Source organism: Patagioenas fasciata, chromosome 2 (genome assembly GCF_037038585.1).
Source record: "Patagioenas fasciata isolate bPatFas1 chromosome 2, bPatFas1.hap1, whole genome shotgun sequence".
Taxonomy (NCBI): Eukaryota; Metazoa; Chordata; class Aves; order Columbiformes; family Columbidae; genus Patagioenas; species Patagioenas fasciata.
The window spans coordinates 106,361,833-106,376,985 of record NC_092521.1 but is presented as its reverse complement, the minus strand read 5'-3'; the positions used below and the strand labels follow the sequence as shown (position 1 = coordinate 106,376,985).

Sequence of the window (15,153 nt, the reverse complement as noted above, 5' to 3'; positions counted from 1 at the left end):
CTTATTTCTCCTCTCTCTATCTGAGCCTGCCACAGAGTATGCTCCCTCTTTAGTTAATGGACAAAGAGGGAGCTGGAATTACTGCAAATTTAAGGCATTTCTAAACGAAACTGGTAATATTTGGAGAAGACCTGCAGAAGGCAATTATTAGAGAAGGAAGTGAAAGGAATATAGCCGTTGGAAAAGCCAGGTGATTGCACTGGAGACATAGTATGGGAAGGCTTCCCAGATCAGGTATTAAGGCTTCCTTGCTTCTGCTGCACACTGAGCAGCATATTTAATTTAGCAATGTCAAATTGTGATTCTTTGACAACCAGTTGTTTTCAGCTGTAGATATTGACTGTAGTTATAAAACAAACAGTAACCTTCCATGCTACTAGAGTGCCATGAGCTGCTCCTGAGCCTGTTCATGGGTTGGTCGCTTAGTGACAATCTTGATTTCTTCCAAGAGAGATGCAACACCACTTTGGTACTCCTTTCTGTTTCCATGAAACAATTTAAGATACTCATTTCATTTCTAGTAAAGGAAGGTGAGAAAAGATATTATATTGGAAAAGGCTTATTTTAGAAAAAGTAGTAGATGTGGTTGGGGTTTGGAATGAGAAATTAGATGACTATGCTTTAAAGACAAAGATGTATCTTGTGTCTTGAGAATGGGAGGTCTTCTCCTGTGGTTTTAGAAGAGATTGCACACTTTCTCCTTCCCTTGCGTTGGTCAGGCAACAGTGTACTGTGCAGAACACACATGCTGCTATTGGATCTCTGCCACTCTTACAGACACTGAGTGGTCTACTAACAATCATAGAATCATTTTGGTTGGAAGAGATCCTCAGGATCATAGAGTCCGACCATAACCTAACTCTAACACTAAACCATGTCCCTAAGAACCTCATCTATATGCCTTTTAAACATCTCCAGGGATGCATATCAGTGTTTCTTATTTCAGTGGATTAATCCAAAGCTGCTTTTTATTGGTTTTGTATTTGCCCCTTCTTAAAGGCATAGAAAGCATTGAAGCCACAGACAAGTGATAGCTCAGGTTCAAGGGTGATATTTTTTATTATTTCACAGTAGTTTCTTCAAGTCCAGGGGCTAGAAGTCACCAGAAAGTCCAAATGGTTTGATTAATTTTTTTTTCATCCTGCTCTCGGTATTCCCTACAGATTTCTATTATGGGCTCCTCTGAGTATGGATAATTCAAAATGATGCTAGGCAAAGAGACCATTCTTCCTTTTTCAAATATCTAGAAGCAAACAAACACCACAAATCTGCTTTGTCCTCAGTCCGTGCCTCCATAATCATTACACCACTTCAGTAAGAGCTGATCATATTAGCTTCATTAGAATCACTGACGTACAGCATTGCCACATAAAGAGCATACCCAGTACTGACCGTCAAGGCTGATCTGAATTACAGTTCTGCTATCGTTTGAATTGTAAGTCTCTGAGTGAATCTTTGCAAGTGCCTTTCTCTGTGCTTCCCTGTTGGTCATCATTGCAGTCACTATCTTTCAAGCAGTTGCAATACCAGATTCCTTCTGAACCAGGTTCAAAGGTAATGTCCAGACTGGTATGGTGAAAAGGGGAAGGCTTTCCTCTCCAAGTCAACACATGCACTTGACTGTACCTGTCAGTGTTTTAAGTCTTTTAGCCATTTTAATTTCTTCCTCCTATGAATAACTGTGGTGCTTATAACCTGTTAATGGGTGTCTGCTAGTTGTTATGTAGTGACCAGTATTTAAGCAGCTCATACGGGCTTGAGCCATCCTGGAGCTGTTTTTCTGAACAGTCATCTCTGTAAGACCCATCCTTTTCTTGCTCCTTCCAGGAGCATGAATAGGTTATCTCTCTCCTCACAAACAAGAGGGCTTTTCAAGAACGTTTCAGAGTCTCCACACGTTATTCTCACTGAGAAAACCACATCCTGCCATAGTGTCATCAAGGTGTTCTCTATTATTCTTCTTCATGTAGGATTTTGTTTTCTTTTAATGAGGTCAGTCTAGAGACAGTTTAGGAGTGATTATCTAGTTGAAGGCTACACAAGACCAGCAGGAACAAAGACCTGAAGAAATTAAAACCCCTGTAGTTACATGGAACACCCTTATCAGATCATGGCAGCTGCACCACAGAAGGCAAAAACTGTACAGTCCAGTGGCAGAGTTGAAAGAAAATTATATGCTCTGAGGGAACAGACTTATTCTTTGGCTTCTTTAAGTTTTTCTGGGCACATTTCAGTACTTGATCTCCAGGTACGAGGTCATTTTACTTAACAAGTTAACTGTCTCTGCAGCCTTTCTGGTATCTGGAATAACTTTCACTTCCAATTTGACAGAAGTTCTGATGACATCCTGAAGGTACTCTATCGTGTTAAGGACTTTAAAAAAAAGAATCATGAATAAAATAAACGAGGAGGAAACATTATTTAGTGGTTGACACAGAATCATAGAATCGTTTAGGTTGGAAAAGACCCTTAAGACCATTGAGTCCAACTGTCAACCTAACACTATGAAGTCCACCGCTAAACCGTGTTCCTAAGCACCATGTCTACACATCTTTTAAACACCTCCAGGGATAGTGACTCAGTCGCTTCCCTGGGCAGCCTGTTCCAGTGCTTTACAGCTCTTTCAGTGAAGACAATTTTCCTAATATCCAATATAAACCATTCAGATAGAAATACAAAAGCAATCCAATTTAGTGTACCAGAAGGAGTTGGGTCTTAAAATGTCAGTAGCTTGGGTTTAGAGGAAAGTGCAAGATGGGTAAGAAATTGAGTTTGACAAGGTTTAAGAATTTTAATTTATTCAGCTTATTTGCCCCAGAGGCAAGTATTGCATTTTTGGTATTTTAACAGTTGGTCATGTTGTACACTTCATAGTAGAAATGAGCTGTGCACTTCACATGCAGAAAGGAAGGAGTCTGGGCACCAGCATTCAAATCTTGGAAGCTGCTTCTGCATCTTTTATAGACAGCAATCAAGAGACATTTAGAATACTGGATATCTTGTTCTTTGTAATGAAAATGGGCTCTTCACACTATTGGTCTCAGTGGTTGGAAAACTGAATATTTTAACAGGTGATTTAAGTATGCAAATATGACACCAGAATTTCCTATTGAATTAAATAACCTTTCTTTTATTTCTCTAGAGGGAAATCCATTTGTCCAAGCAATACCTTAACTTCTGTGCTAGATAAAGAGTTGCAGAGCAGGCCTCCACCTCCTATTCCTCATTACAAACAAGCAGATAGGTAAGGAATTTGTTTATAAAACAGTATACTTCAATTTTGTGCTGAGTTACCTGAGTGTTCATAAGCTTCAACTTTAGATTCCCTGTTGCATTGTTTTCACAACCCACACACAGCTTTGGAGCTTGCAGCCTGCACTTTTTTTTTTTTTTTCCCACAGAAGTAAACCTGAAATGAAGTGCTAAGAAAATGTAGGATTTGCTACGTGGTATAGGAGTAGTAATGTAACAAATAGTGTGGAGGGTTTCTTTTCATTTTTTTTAATAAAATTAGATAGTTGGGAAGAGAACTGTTTTGGAGACTTTGGGATTTTTTTACCTTTAACTGTTCTGTTTAAAAGAGTAATGTCCAAATAATTTTATGCCAGTAAGACAGGTAGTAAATGTATTTTTCTTGTGTAGATAAGACTACACAGTTACCTGAAGGTGAACTACCATTTTTCTTAGTGAAAACTACTGCAGATGGGATATATAAGGCTTCTCGGTGAATAGTCTCATAGAACAGCCTTTACTTTGTATGACCTGCCAACTTCAGTTACCTGTTGTCATCTTATAGTTATGAATTATGAATTTCATAGTTATGAATTAAAATAATGGATGGCTTATTCTTTGTTCAAGTTTACTTTTCAAAACTTTTCCACCCAAGTTATTTCCAAATTAGCATTTGAAATTGTGTTCTGTGAAGTATCATTTGCAGAAAGGGAGAGCTTAATTTTGCAGTAGCTTTGGATGCTTAAGGTGCTGCTGGAATACAAAGTAGGCTGTTCTGAGAAGATTTAAATTGTTTCAGAACTAAGCATCTAGAGCAAAACATGACTAAAATGACTGCTCATGATGTAACTCAATGTGAATTTTAAAAAGGTTGTTAGTCCTTATTGCCACTCACTTCTGTGGGATTCCTGTCTTCAGTGACCCTAATGAAAGGTGGTTATGTGGCAAAACTAAATTTAAAAAGGATTTTAGCCATTTGTTTGTAATTCCTAGAAGTGCTCAATTCTACAAAATCTTCTGCAAAGTCTAATACTGTCTTATAAAAAAAATAAATCTCTGCAGTGTTTGAATTTGATATTACCATATATTTTTTGGTTACTCTTGCTTTTAAAAGCAAGCAGATTAGATCAACTCACTTTCGCAGTATTTCTTTCACTCTTTCTTTTAAAAAGGCATGCTGAGCATTTAGTATTCAGCGAAGTATTGGTTTTGTAATAAATGTTACCAGTAAATGGTATTTTCTGGTAAAACCACAAAACAAATTGTTTCAATTCAGCCACATATTGGTGTACATTAATTTAATAAAGTATATGTTTTTTCCAAAAATCAATTAACAAAGGCCTTCAGGAGCATTAAGGTACTTCCATTAAATCATAATTTAGAAATGCATGCCATTTACCAATGCAGTGTTCATGTGGACACTGAGACATTATGGGAGTTGGTGATTTAAGTTTACTTTCTATCTTGTTTTTCATGCAAGTAAGTAACATCTGATATTCTTATAATTTCAGAGGTAGTGGAAACAGTGGTTTATCCAAGCCATTAAAAGAAGAGCCAGTAATTGACTACTTTGATGTCCAGGATTGAAATGATTGATGTAGAATTATGGTACAAAAGCTTAGAGGTGAAGATACTAAGTTATTGTGTGAGGAGGCTTTTTCGTTATCTGTCAAATGATCAATTTTTGGGCATATTCATGATTTAACATCTAATGTTAGATGGATTGCGATAATTTAAAAAGTTATGCATTTCTGCAGTTTGTGTAACTGCATAATACAGTAGCATAGCTTTTTAAACCTGGGTTTGGTGCAATTTTTTTAATAATGTGCTGTCAGAATGATGTAGATTTCCATTGATGCCTTTAAAGTGAGAGAACTGGTAATCAAATATATTTTTGGCGGTAGTAAGAACAATGATAAATCTCAAAGATTTATTTTGAAATATCTCACCAAACTTATAATGGATCAGAAATAATCTATATCAAAACACTGATGGAAATATTTCTTGATATGTTTTTGTATTTTATTAATTAACTTTTGTGTTAATGTGCTAAATTTGGGGATTTGAGTTACTCTTCTACATGGAAGGAAATATAAAATTTAGTCTAAGCATGAATATTTACACTAAATGCCCATTAAGAGCACAGACTTCCTTTGGTATCTGAAGAACCAGGATTTGCGGAAGGTGGGGAATTAAGACTTACTTTACTTTATCTCAAATACGATGTGGGCGGCCGGGGAAGACAAAAAGAAAAAGGGACCAAAATAAAAAAGAACACCACCAAAAAACACAACACCAAAACCCCACAAAAAAAAAACCCCAAACAAAACAAAAACCACCCCCCCAGAAAAAACATCACCATAAAATTATTAATACTTTGTTATTCAAGACCTTGAACAAACGTAGACTTTATATATAGTTTTGGTGTTCTATTTGGTTTAATTTGCATTTAGGTACATTAGCTTGATAGTCTTCTGGGTTTTGTTTTTGCATGGTTTTGTTGGGGGTTTATAATCTTTTTCTGTACTATGCAAGCTTAAGGTGAATGTATGAATTTTGTTTTAAGTATGTTACGAATTTGGAACAACATTTGTAAAACTTATAAGACCATCTGTCTAAACTGTTTGGTATTGGAACATCTTTGTTTTATGTGAAGTGCCATAAACAAAATGGGATGATGTTTTTAAACAGTGAAGGTATCATAGATGGTGAATTGTTTCCAGATGACTTAAGGTAGGTGAGTAGGGAGAGGAGATCAGAAGAGGTGGCACAGCTCTGAATATGCCTAATGTCTGTTCACTTGAGGATGTTTTTTTGAATGAATAACTTCAGTAAATCTGATGCACTTTCGTTTCTTGTTCCTTGTGGCTGGCTACATGTAGTATTAGAGGCAAGTCCCCTGTGCAGCATAAGAGGCTGCTGCTAAAAGAGACTTATGATAATGAAGAAGCGGATCTAGCAGAAGACTTGTCATCTCTTGTTGATTTGTTTTTCAGTCAGCTTACTATGGTGTAGTGTAATATTTGTTGCCAAGAAAATGGAAGTCAGTTATCCATGCTTAGGTTCACTGAGAGTTAAATGCGACCCTGAGCCTTAACTGTGAAGCATTCTGTGGCTACATTGCATCTTGAAGAGCTTGTGAAACATGAAAGAATGAGCAGCAAGCTCACAGAGACTGTATCTGTCCCCCCAAATGTTTGAAAATAAAAATGCATGCTGTTATTGCTTATTTTTGTAGGAGCTTATTATTTCACATAAAATATTAAGCAGTCTTACATGTTTCTAAACATTTGAAATGCATATGCTTCAGCTAAAATAGTTACCAGAAGGATTCTCAACCCTCAAGAGTGTTCAGGCTTTTACTTTGCATGTAGTGGTTTAAGTTGGTTTTACCTTTTTTGTCTAACATTTTGTGAACAGAAATTAAAAATAAATTTACATGGCTTGTATTGCCCTAATTTCTTAAGCAAATTAATGTTTGATTCTACAAGGTGTATTGCTTTGCTAAGTTCAGCTGAAAAATAAGTTGCTGAGCATCTTTCTAGAAATGTATTTCTTCAATCTCTTCATTGAGAGGAGTGTATCGGTTCCAGTGCTTGCAGACAAGTGCCAGCTCAGTGTGGCCAGACAAAATCTAATTCTGGTTTTGAAACTCAGAGCTATTTTAATATAGAATCATAGAATGCTAGGGATTGGAAGGGGACCTCGAAAGATCATCTAGTCCAATCCCCCTGCCAGAGCAGGAACACCTAGATGAGGCTACACAGGAACGTGTCCAGGCGGGTTTTGAATGTCTCCAGAGTAGGAGACTCCACAACCTCCCTGGGCAGCCTGTTCCAGTGCTCTGTTACCCTCACTGAGAAGAAGTTTCTTCTCAAGTTTAAGTGGAACCTCTTATGTTCCAGCTTAAACCCATTACTCCTTGTCCTACCACTGTTTGTCACCGAGAAGAGCCTGGCTCCCTCCTCGTGACACTCACCCTTTGTATATTTGTAAACAATAATAAGGTCACCCCTCAGTCTCCTCCTCTCCAAACTAAATAGACCCAGCTCCCTCAGTCTTTCCTCATAAGGGAGATGCTCCACTCCCTTGATCATCTTGGTTGCCCTACACTGGACTCTCTCCAGCAGTTCCCTGTCCTTCTTGAACTGAGGAGCCCAGAACTGGACACAGTATTCCAGGTGTGGTCTCACCAGGACAGAGTAGAGAGGAAGGAGAACCTCTCTCGACCTACTGACCACCCTCCCTTCTAATACACCCCAGGATGCCATTGGCCCTCTTGGCCACAAGGGCATAGTGCTGGCTCATGGTCATCCTGCTGTCCACCAGGATCCCCTGGTCCCTCTTCCCTACACTGCTCTCCAATGGATCATTCCCCAATTTATACTGGAACCTGGGGTTGTTCCTGCCCAGATGCAATTTGCCCTTGTTATATTTCATTAAATTTTTCCCCACCCAGCTCTCTAGCCTGTCCAGGTCACGCTGGATGGCAGCACAGCCTTCTGGCGTGTCAGCCACTCCTCCCAGCTTGGTGTCATCAGCAAACTTGCTGATAGTACCCTCTAGTCCCTCATCCAAGTCATTGATGAATATGTTGAACAGTACAGGCCCCAGCACTGACCCTTGAGGCACTCCACTAGATACAGGCCTCCAACCGGACTCTGCCCCATTGACCACGACTCTCTGGCTTCTTTCCTTCAGACAGTTTGCAGTCCACCTCACTACCCGATCGTCCAGACCATACTTCCTCAGTTTAGCTGTGAGGATGTTGTGGGAGACTCTGTCAAATGCTTTACTGAAGTCAAGGTAGACAACATCCACAGCCTTGCCATCATCTATCCACCTCGTTATATCTTCATAAAAGGCTATGACGTTGGTCAAGCACAACTTCCCCTTGGTGAAGCTATGTTGACTGCCCCTAATGACCCTCTTATTCTAGATATGCCTTGAGATGGCACCAAGGATAAGTCGTTCCATTACTTTCTCAGGGATGGAGGTGAGGGTGACTGGTCCATAATTATCCAGGTCTTCCCTCTTGCCCTTTTTGAAGACTGGAGTGACATTTGCTTTCCTCCAGTCCTCAGGCACCTCTCCCATCTCCCAAGACTTGGCAAAGATGATGGAGAGTGGTCCAGCAATGACCTCAGCCAGCTCCCTCAGCACCTGTGGGTGCACCCCATCTGGGCCCATGGATTTGTGGATGTCCAGATTGCCTAATTGTTCCTTAACCCAGTCCTCATCAACCAAGGCAAATTCTTGCACCGTCCTGACTTCCTCTGGGGCCTCAGGGGTACAGGGCTCCTCAGGACAGACTCCGGCAGAGTAGACAGAAACAAAGAAGGCATTCAGTAACTTTGCCTTCTCTGTATCTTCTGTCACCAGGGCACCCACCTCATTCATCAGTGGGCCTGCATTGCCTCTGATGTTAGTTTTATCTGCCACGTATTTGAAAAAGCTCTGTTGTCCTTGACCCCTTGTGCCAGCTTTAATTCTAAGGAGGCCTTAGCTTTCCTAGTTGCCTCCCTACATCCCCTGACAACAGCCTTATATTCTTCTGAAGTGGCCAGCCCCTCCTTCCATGATCTGTAAACTCTCCTCTTCCACCTGAGCTTACCCAGCAGTTCCCTGTTTAGCCACACAGGTCTCCTGGCTCCCTTCCTTGACTTCCTACGTGTCGGGATGCTCTGATCTTGAGCTTGGTAGAAGAAATCCCTGAATATTAACCAACTATCTCAGGCCCCTTTACCTTCAAGCAGCCTTGCCCATGGGCTTTTCTCTAGCAATTGCTTGAAAAGGCCAAAGTTTGCCCTGCTGAAGTCCAGGGTTCCAATTCTGCTTGCTACTCTGTTCCTGCTGCACAAGATCCTGAACTCCACCATCTCATGGTCGCTGCAACCAAGGCAGCCCTCAACCTTTATCGCTTCAACCAGGACCTCCTTGTTAGTGAGGATGAGGTCCAACAGTGCACCTCTGCTGGTTGGCTCCTCCACCATTTGCATAAGAAAGTTATCTTCAGTGCATTGGAGGAACCTCCTGGACTCTGGCTGGCTGGCTGGCTGGCTGAGTAGTCCTTCCAGCAGACATCAGGGAAGTTAAAATCCCCCATGACAACCAGGGCCTGTGATTGTGAGGCTGCTCTCAGCTGCCTGTAGAAGGCCTCATCAGCTTCCTGACCTTGATCTGGTGGTCTGTAATAGACACCCACAACAGTGTCTCCCCTGCCAGCCTGCCCCTTAATTCTCACCCATACACTCTCAACTTGCTCCTCATCTGTGCCCAGACAGTACTCAATACATTGTAGTTGCTCTCTCACGTAAAGAGCAACTCCCCACCTTGCTTGGCTGTCCTGTTTTTCCTGAAGAGGACATAGCCATCCATGACCATGTTCCAGTCTTGTGAGCTGTCCCACCATGTCTCCGTAATTGCCACCAGATCATAATCTCCTGCCCGAACACAGGTTTCTAGCTCCTCCTGCTTGTTCCCCATGCTGCGTGCATTGGTGTACAGGCATTTCAGGGAGCGAGCTGAGCATACTGATTCCACCCTAGGGGGATGGGGGGCCTCCCAGTCCCCATCAATTCTAGAATGCTGCCCCACTGATGCAAGCCCACCTAGAACCCCATCCCCCTTCAAGTCTAGTTTAAAGCTCTCCAAATGAGCCCTGCTAATTCCTGACCCAGCATCCTTTTGCCCCTGCAGGATAAACCATTCCCATGCATCACTGTCTGGACTGGTGTCCTATAAATCCAGCCATTATCAAAGAATCTGAAGCCCTGCCTGTAGCACCAGTCTCGAAGCCAATCGTTTATGGATTTAATTCTTCTATTCCATCCCACGTTGTCACCCAAAAATGGAAGGAGTGACGAGAAAATCACTTGAGCTCCAGACTCTTTCACCATCTGTCCCAGAGCCTTGAAGTCTTTCTTTATTCCCTTCATACTGTGGGATGCAGCCTCCTCCCCACCTGTCTGGAAGATCAGCAGTGGGTAGTAGTCTGTTGGGTGCACCAAGTCAGGGAGTGCCCTGGTGATATCCCTGATTCGGGCCCCAGGTAGGCTACAAACTTCCCTATGATGAGGGTCAACTATGCACTGTTCTGAAGCTATAGAGAATATGTAACACCTGCTATAGAGAATGTACATAGTTATAATGCAGAGGTAGGTTCTGTACAGGAGCTGGCACACATGTCTGGTGAGCTGAGAATAGAAATTTAGATGCATGTACACTGGAGCACACGCAGTTGGTATACCACAGGTAGATCTAACATTACAGAAAACCAAAGTGATTTAGTTGATAATAAACAGAATAAAGCTGGAGCCTATCATCTTTTCACACAGTTTCACATGAATATAGCTAAAACTTTACATTTGCACCTCTGATTTGAAATTTAAAACTTAAAAGGTTTTAATAGCATTGTATCTAGTTCTGCTCTTTGGAATCTTTATCAGATTATGGCTTTAACATAACAATGTTAACCTTGGTGAGATGCACTTCAGCAGTCAAGTACCAGTTTGCCACTGCTTTTTATAAGAAAACCAAGGTAATCTTCAGCTTCTCAAGATGAGACTAAATTTATTACTGAATCTGTTCATACTGAGAATTCATAACTCTCATCACTAAATCTCTTAACTACATGAATGTTAAAATATTCTTCTAGAACTGTGTGTTACGTATCTCTAAATTATGGCTTTTGGAGCATATCTGTAGTTATGAAGCAAGTCACATGTACAGAAACATTATTTTGAAAAGCATTTTTACTAGGTTGGTTAAGAACATGATACCATACATTTACCCGGGAAAGTTATACCAAAAATATTGATGTCTTTCCTCCCAGAACACAGTTACATAGCCTTAAGAAGGAACTCAGCAAAGTTTAACAGTGGTGCTCTCTGTTCTGGTTTGCTTTTGCTGCAATTTATCTGTAACTTTCATATGGAATAGCACTAAAGGCTGTAGTTTTGATATCTGTGATAACTCGTCTTCATATTGCACATGCGGCTCATGGAAATATTTTTCAAATAGCTATTTTGTAAATCTGAGCTGGCCTTTATCATTTATCTAATAGAAAAATGAGTGGATAAAAGAAATCTTTGCATCAGTGAAGTCAGTGGCAAAAATCCTATTGGCATCACTGGAACCAAGACGTAAGCTTTGATATGCTACTCATTTTCTACATCCCTAAAAATACTATTGTTTCTTGTAAATTTATTTGAAAAAAGGACTGTGCAATAAGCATCTTTTGCAATTAATTGTGACGTCTGTTGAAATTCATGCAACTTCATGAAGTGCTTTTAAAATTGTGTATAAGATAGGCAGTACTTTGGCATTTGGGCTGTGCTATTACCTGTCTATATTGTTTAACATGTTTAAAGTGCTCTGAATATTCAGTGCTTTGGTTTAACCTAAAATTGTGTAAGACGCCTGAGTAGACTTCAATACCAGTGTTTCTGTGGCAGTTCTGTACAGTATCTGCTGCATAATGAATTGAGCAAAGTAAAATTGTTTTAAAACACTTAAATTATTTGTTGAAAGTCTTATATTTTTTCAAGTTACTGGTATAAAACTACTTTCTTTAGAAACATTAAATAAATCCAAGTTGGAACTTCAGTGCTTTGGAACTGTTTGCAAGCTTTGTCTTGGCATTCCAAAGTTAAAAGATACCACAGAGAAACAATAAAGATTTAAATGGAAGCCTGGGGAGTCTTTTTTGTCGAATTTCGAAATATGGGGAGTGATTTCCTGGATTTGAAGTGATTTTTAAATGAATGCTCTAAGGAGAATGAAGCAAGTAAAGAGGCACTCCCCAGGAAATTGAGATGAAGGATTATCTGCTACCTTACCAGGATTCAGAAGTACAGGACAGATGACTATCTGAATAGAAATGTACATTATCTGAAAAACCCTTTACTATGTCAGCTTAAATGCTACTTGGCAATAAAATGTATTATTTTGACTCATTGTCCCTTCATTGTTGTTTGCCCACTGTTCAGTTGCAATGATGACTGTAAAGAGGAGTGGTATGGAGCCAGGGGGCTGGAGGAACTGAGGACTAATGTCACTTAAAAGTCCTACTGGCATTAGATTTAACAAATATAGGATTACAGATCGGGGGAGATGGGTGAAACTTTGCCAAGACAGTTTGGTAGATGGCAGGGAGACTCAAAAAGCAAACAGTCTGAAAATCAGAAGTTGGAAACAATTTAAACTGCTTCCTCCCGAAACTTTTGTAATACCAAGTGATGCATCTCCAATGGCAAAAGCCACAGAAATGAAGAACAGCAGCAAAAAGTTACCTAACTGCCCTAAAATTTCAGGTGGAGTGCAGGATGACTTAAAGAAATTCAAGAAATTATCTGAGATTGAAGAGTTCTTCAAAGACAGCTGAAAACCTTTTGTCATACTACCTCAACTGCCAGTAAGTTCGGACTTTTTTTTTCAGGATATTTTGGAGGATGAAGATGGCATGTTGCAGATGCATAAATATTGCAAAACAGATCTTAATTGGAAATCTCCACCTGAAAAAAAAAAATCTTGCAATTCAAGACTGTCATTGACTAGAAGGTGACCAAACATGTCATCGTTACCAGTGTGTGCAAATGGCAGCAGAAAAGACAAATCAATTTTGCTTTCTGTTCACTTACCTCGTCCATGTTTGGAAGTAGTAATTTGAGTTATGACGTGGTCACAACAGTCCCCTACTAGGTTTAAAAAAAAAAAAAAATATATATATATGTGTGTGTGTATATATATATATAATGCTTAGATACTGCTGTTCAAATAATGTTGGTTTTTGAGTATTTTAGACTTCATAGATGCTGAATTCCCAGCAGAAGCCTTGCCATTTAACAAATGCTGTTCTCATCCTTTATTAAGATCCTGGATTCTGAAGATGGTTGATGAGCAAATTTTTTTTCTATATACTTGTTATTTAACCATGGACCATTGTGGCAGAGACATTAGAAAAGGTATCTTTAGAAACGCTGTGTTTTGTATGCTCCTGAGCTCTAGACCAGGTTTCTTAGTCTTTGCTATGTCAGGATTTCTGGAGGAAGTAGTGTAGCTTCTTGAGCAGAGGGAAGGAGACAATGTTGCTGCTATCCTGGGAGAAGCCAGGTCCTAGAAGGATCCTGTGGATCCTTTGCTGTTAACAGGACCCTGTTGCAGGTAACAGCATGTGGATCCTTTTAGCTTCCAGCCAAGGGATAGGCAAGTGTGCCTTTATGTACACTGAGTATACACTTTATGTACAGTGGGTGAAATCTGCTGCTGAATATGCAGTATATTCTAGAGTAGGGCTGTGGTACAGTCTAGACTTAGGTCTTGTTCTGCCACCCCATCAGCTACTGTTTTTTTAAGTCAAGGTGTCCAGTTTTGCACTTCTATGGAAAATACAGGTCTTTTTCACAATAGAAAATGTGTTTTGCCACTGACAGACTCTTTTTCAGAGCACAGACCAAGACATAGCACCTTTCTAGTGTTTCAGGCAATCCTCTGTAACCTCATTGTATGGCCTACTGTTGCCTGCTCTGGAGCTCTTCCCAGTGAGAGGAAGGAGGGGAAAAACATGACTGTTGTGTGGATATCTGCTTTGCTTGCCCCTCACAACTTTATCTTCTGTGAAATCATGTCCAAGAACTGCCACCTAGTAAATGATTTAGCTTTCTACTGGATCTAATGTGTGCTTATTCCAATGTCCAGTCTTTTTGCTACATCCATATTTATTCTCTTCAAGTATAGGAAATTTATCCCAGTCAAAGTACTAGAGGGCTTCATTTGTAAGTAGAAACTAAACTAAACTAAACTAAAAATCATGATCACTGTAAAGAAAAACTCCTCTTAATATAACACTATATAGTAGGTAGGAACAAAAGGGCTGTCTCTTTCAAAATTGTGTACATAGTGTAAGCTTACATCTTTTACTAGAGAGCATTTTTTATAAATCTGAGTTCTAGGAAATAAAAGACTGTGGTGAAAACAGTAGTGAGGTGTGTTGGACAGTTACCTATCAAACAATACAGTTAGGAAGGTACATTCTGTCCATTCAAGGCACGTAGAGAGCTTAACTTTTTTTTCTAACAGGCAATTTAAGGGATTTCAGAATTTACTGCTTACCCAATAAGTTAGATTCATCTTAATACATATTAATCAATGCTGTTTCAGGAAGCGTTAATTAAAATCTTCAGTCAGTGCAGTAACTCCTGGGTAAGTACTGATTTAGGTTGGTGTTTAAATTCCATATGTTGGCATCAAATAAATAGGTGTCAAAGTTCCTAATTGAGTATATGTTTGTGTGACTGCTTAGGAAAGACAGTTCACCTTCAAAGGCTTATGCAATTCTAATTATATTATCTTGAAGTCGGGAGTGATTAAACAGGTATTGCATTGATGTCACTGAAATAGCAATGAAATAACTCATTAATGAATTTTTATTTAAGGTGTATTTCTGGTAACTGTATTAGGCATTTAAGGAGTGCTACATCTTACCTGCTAGCTGATGTCTAAGTACTTACTAAGTAATGTAAGTAATGTTTTACAAAGAAATAGCTGATAAAGTTCCATATGAAATCAATGAAATTTTTTAACCCATGGCTCTCCCATTTTTTCCAGCCCTGACTATGAGAAATTATTTTAGTCTTCAGCCTAAATCTACATAAAGCCATGCACATGGAACAGAATAACTCCAGTGCAACTGTAGAGGCTGGAGCCCATTGTCTAGACAACAGCTTTGTGTAAAAAGACCTTTGGGGCAGGGGGTCCTGGTGGGCAGCAAGTTGAATGTGTGTTAGTGCACCCTTGTGGCTGAGGCAGTCAGCTGCCTACTGTGTTGTGTCGGTGAGCACAAAGAGAGGAGGTTGACAGAAATGAGACAGATCACTGCTCTCAGCATTTGAGGGATGGCTTCTGTAGTACTGGGTCCAGCTG

The 15,153-nt window shown here is 39.9% G+C and overlaps 1 protein-coding gene and 1 long non-coding RNA gene across 6 annotated transcripts in view; one reads left to right on the top strand and one right to left on the bottom strand.

The window, feature by feature from the left end:
- Positions 1-12,184, top strand: part of NFX1 (nuclear transcription factor, X-box binding 1) — a 66,663-nt gene extending 54,479 nt beyond the window's left edge. For 3 of the 4 annotated variants that reach the window (XR_011737645.1, XM_071804671.1, XM_065830715.2), the window contains 2 exons: positions 3,143-3,244; positions 4,743-12,184. Coding sequence is in view for 2 of the 4 variants with exons in the window: in XM_071804671.1 (XP_071660772.1) it covers positions 3,143-3,244; positions 4,743-4,818 (178 nt within the window). In the remaining 2 variants the exon portion in view is untranslated. Of the gene's footprint in view, positions 1-1,163; positions 1,436-3,142; positions 3,245-4,742 lie in introns of those variants that run through there. The other variant, XR_011737644.1, reaches the window with a different exon arrangement.
- Positions 1-15,153, bottom strand: part of LOC136097872 (uncharacterized) — a 53,851-nt gene that overhangs the window by 23,528 nt on the left and 15,170 nt on the right. The gene's annotated exons all lie outside the window — the stretch shown is intronic.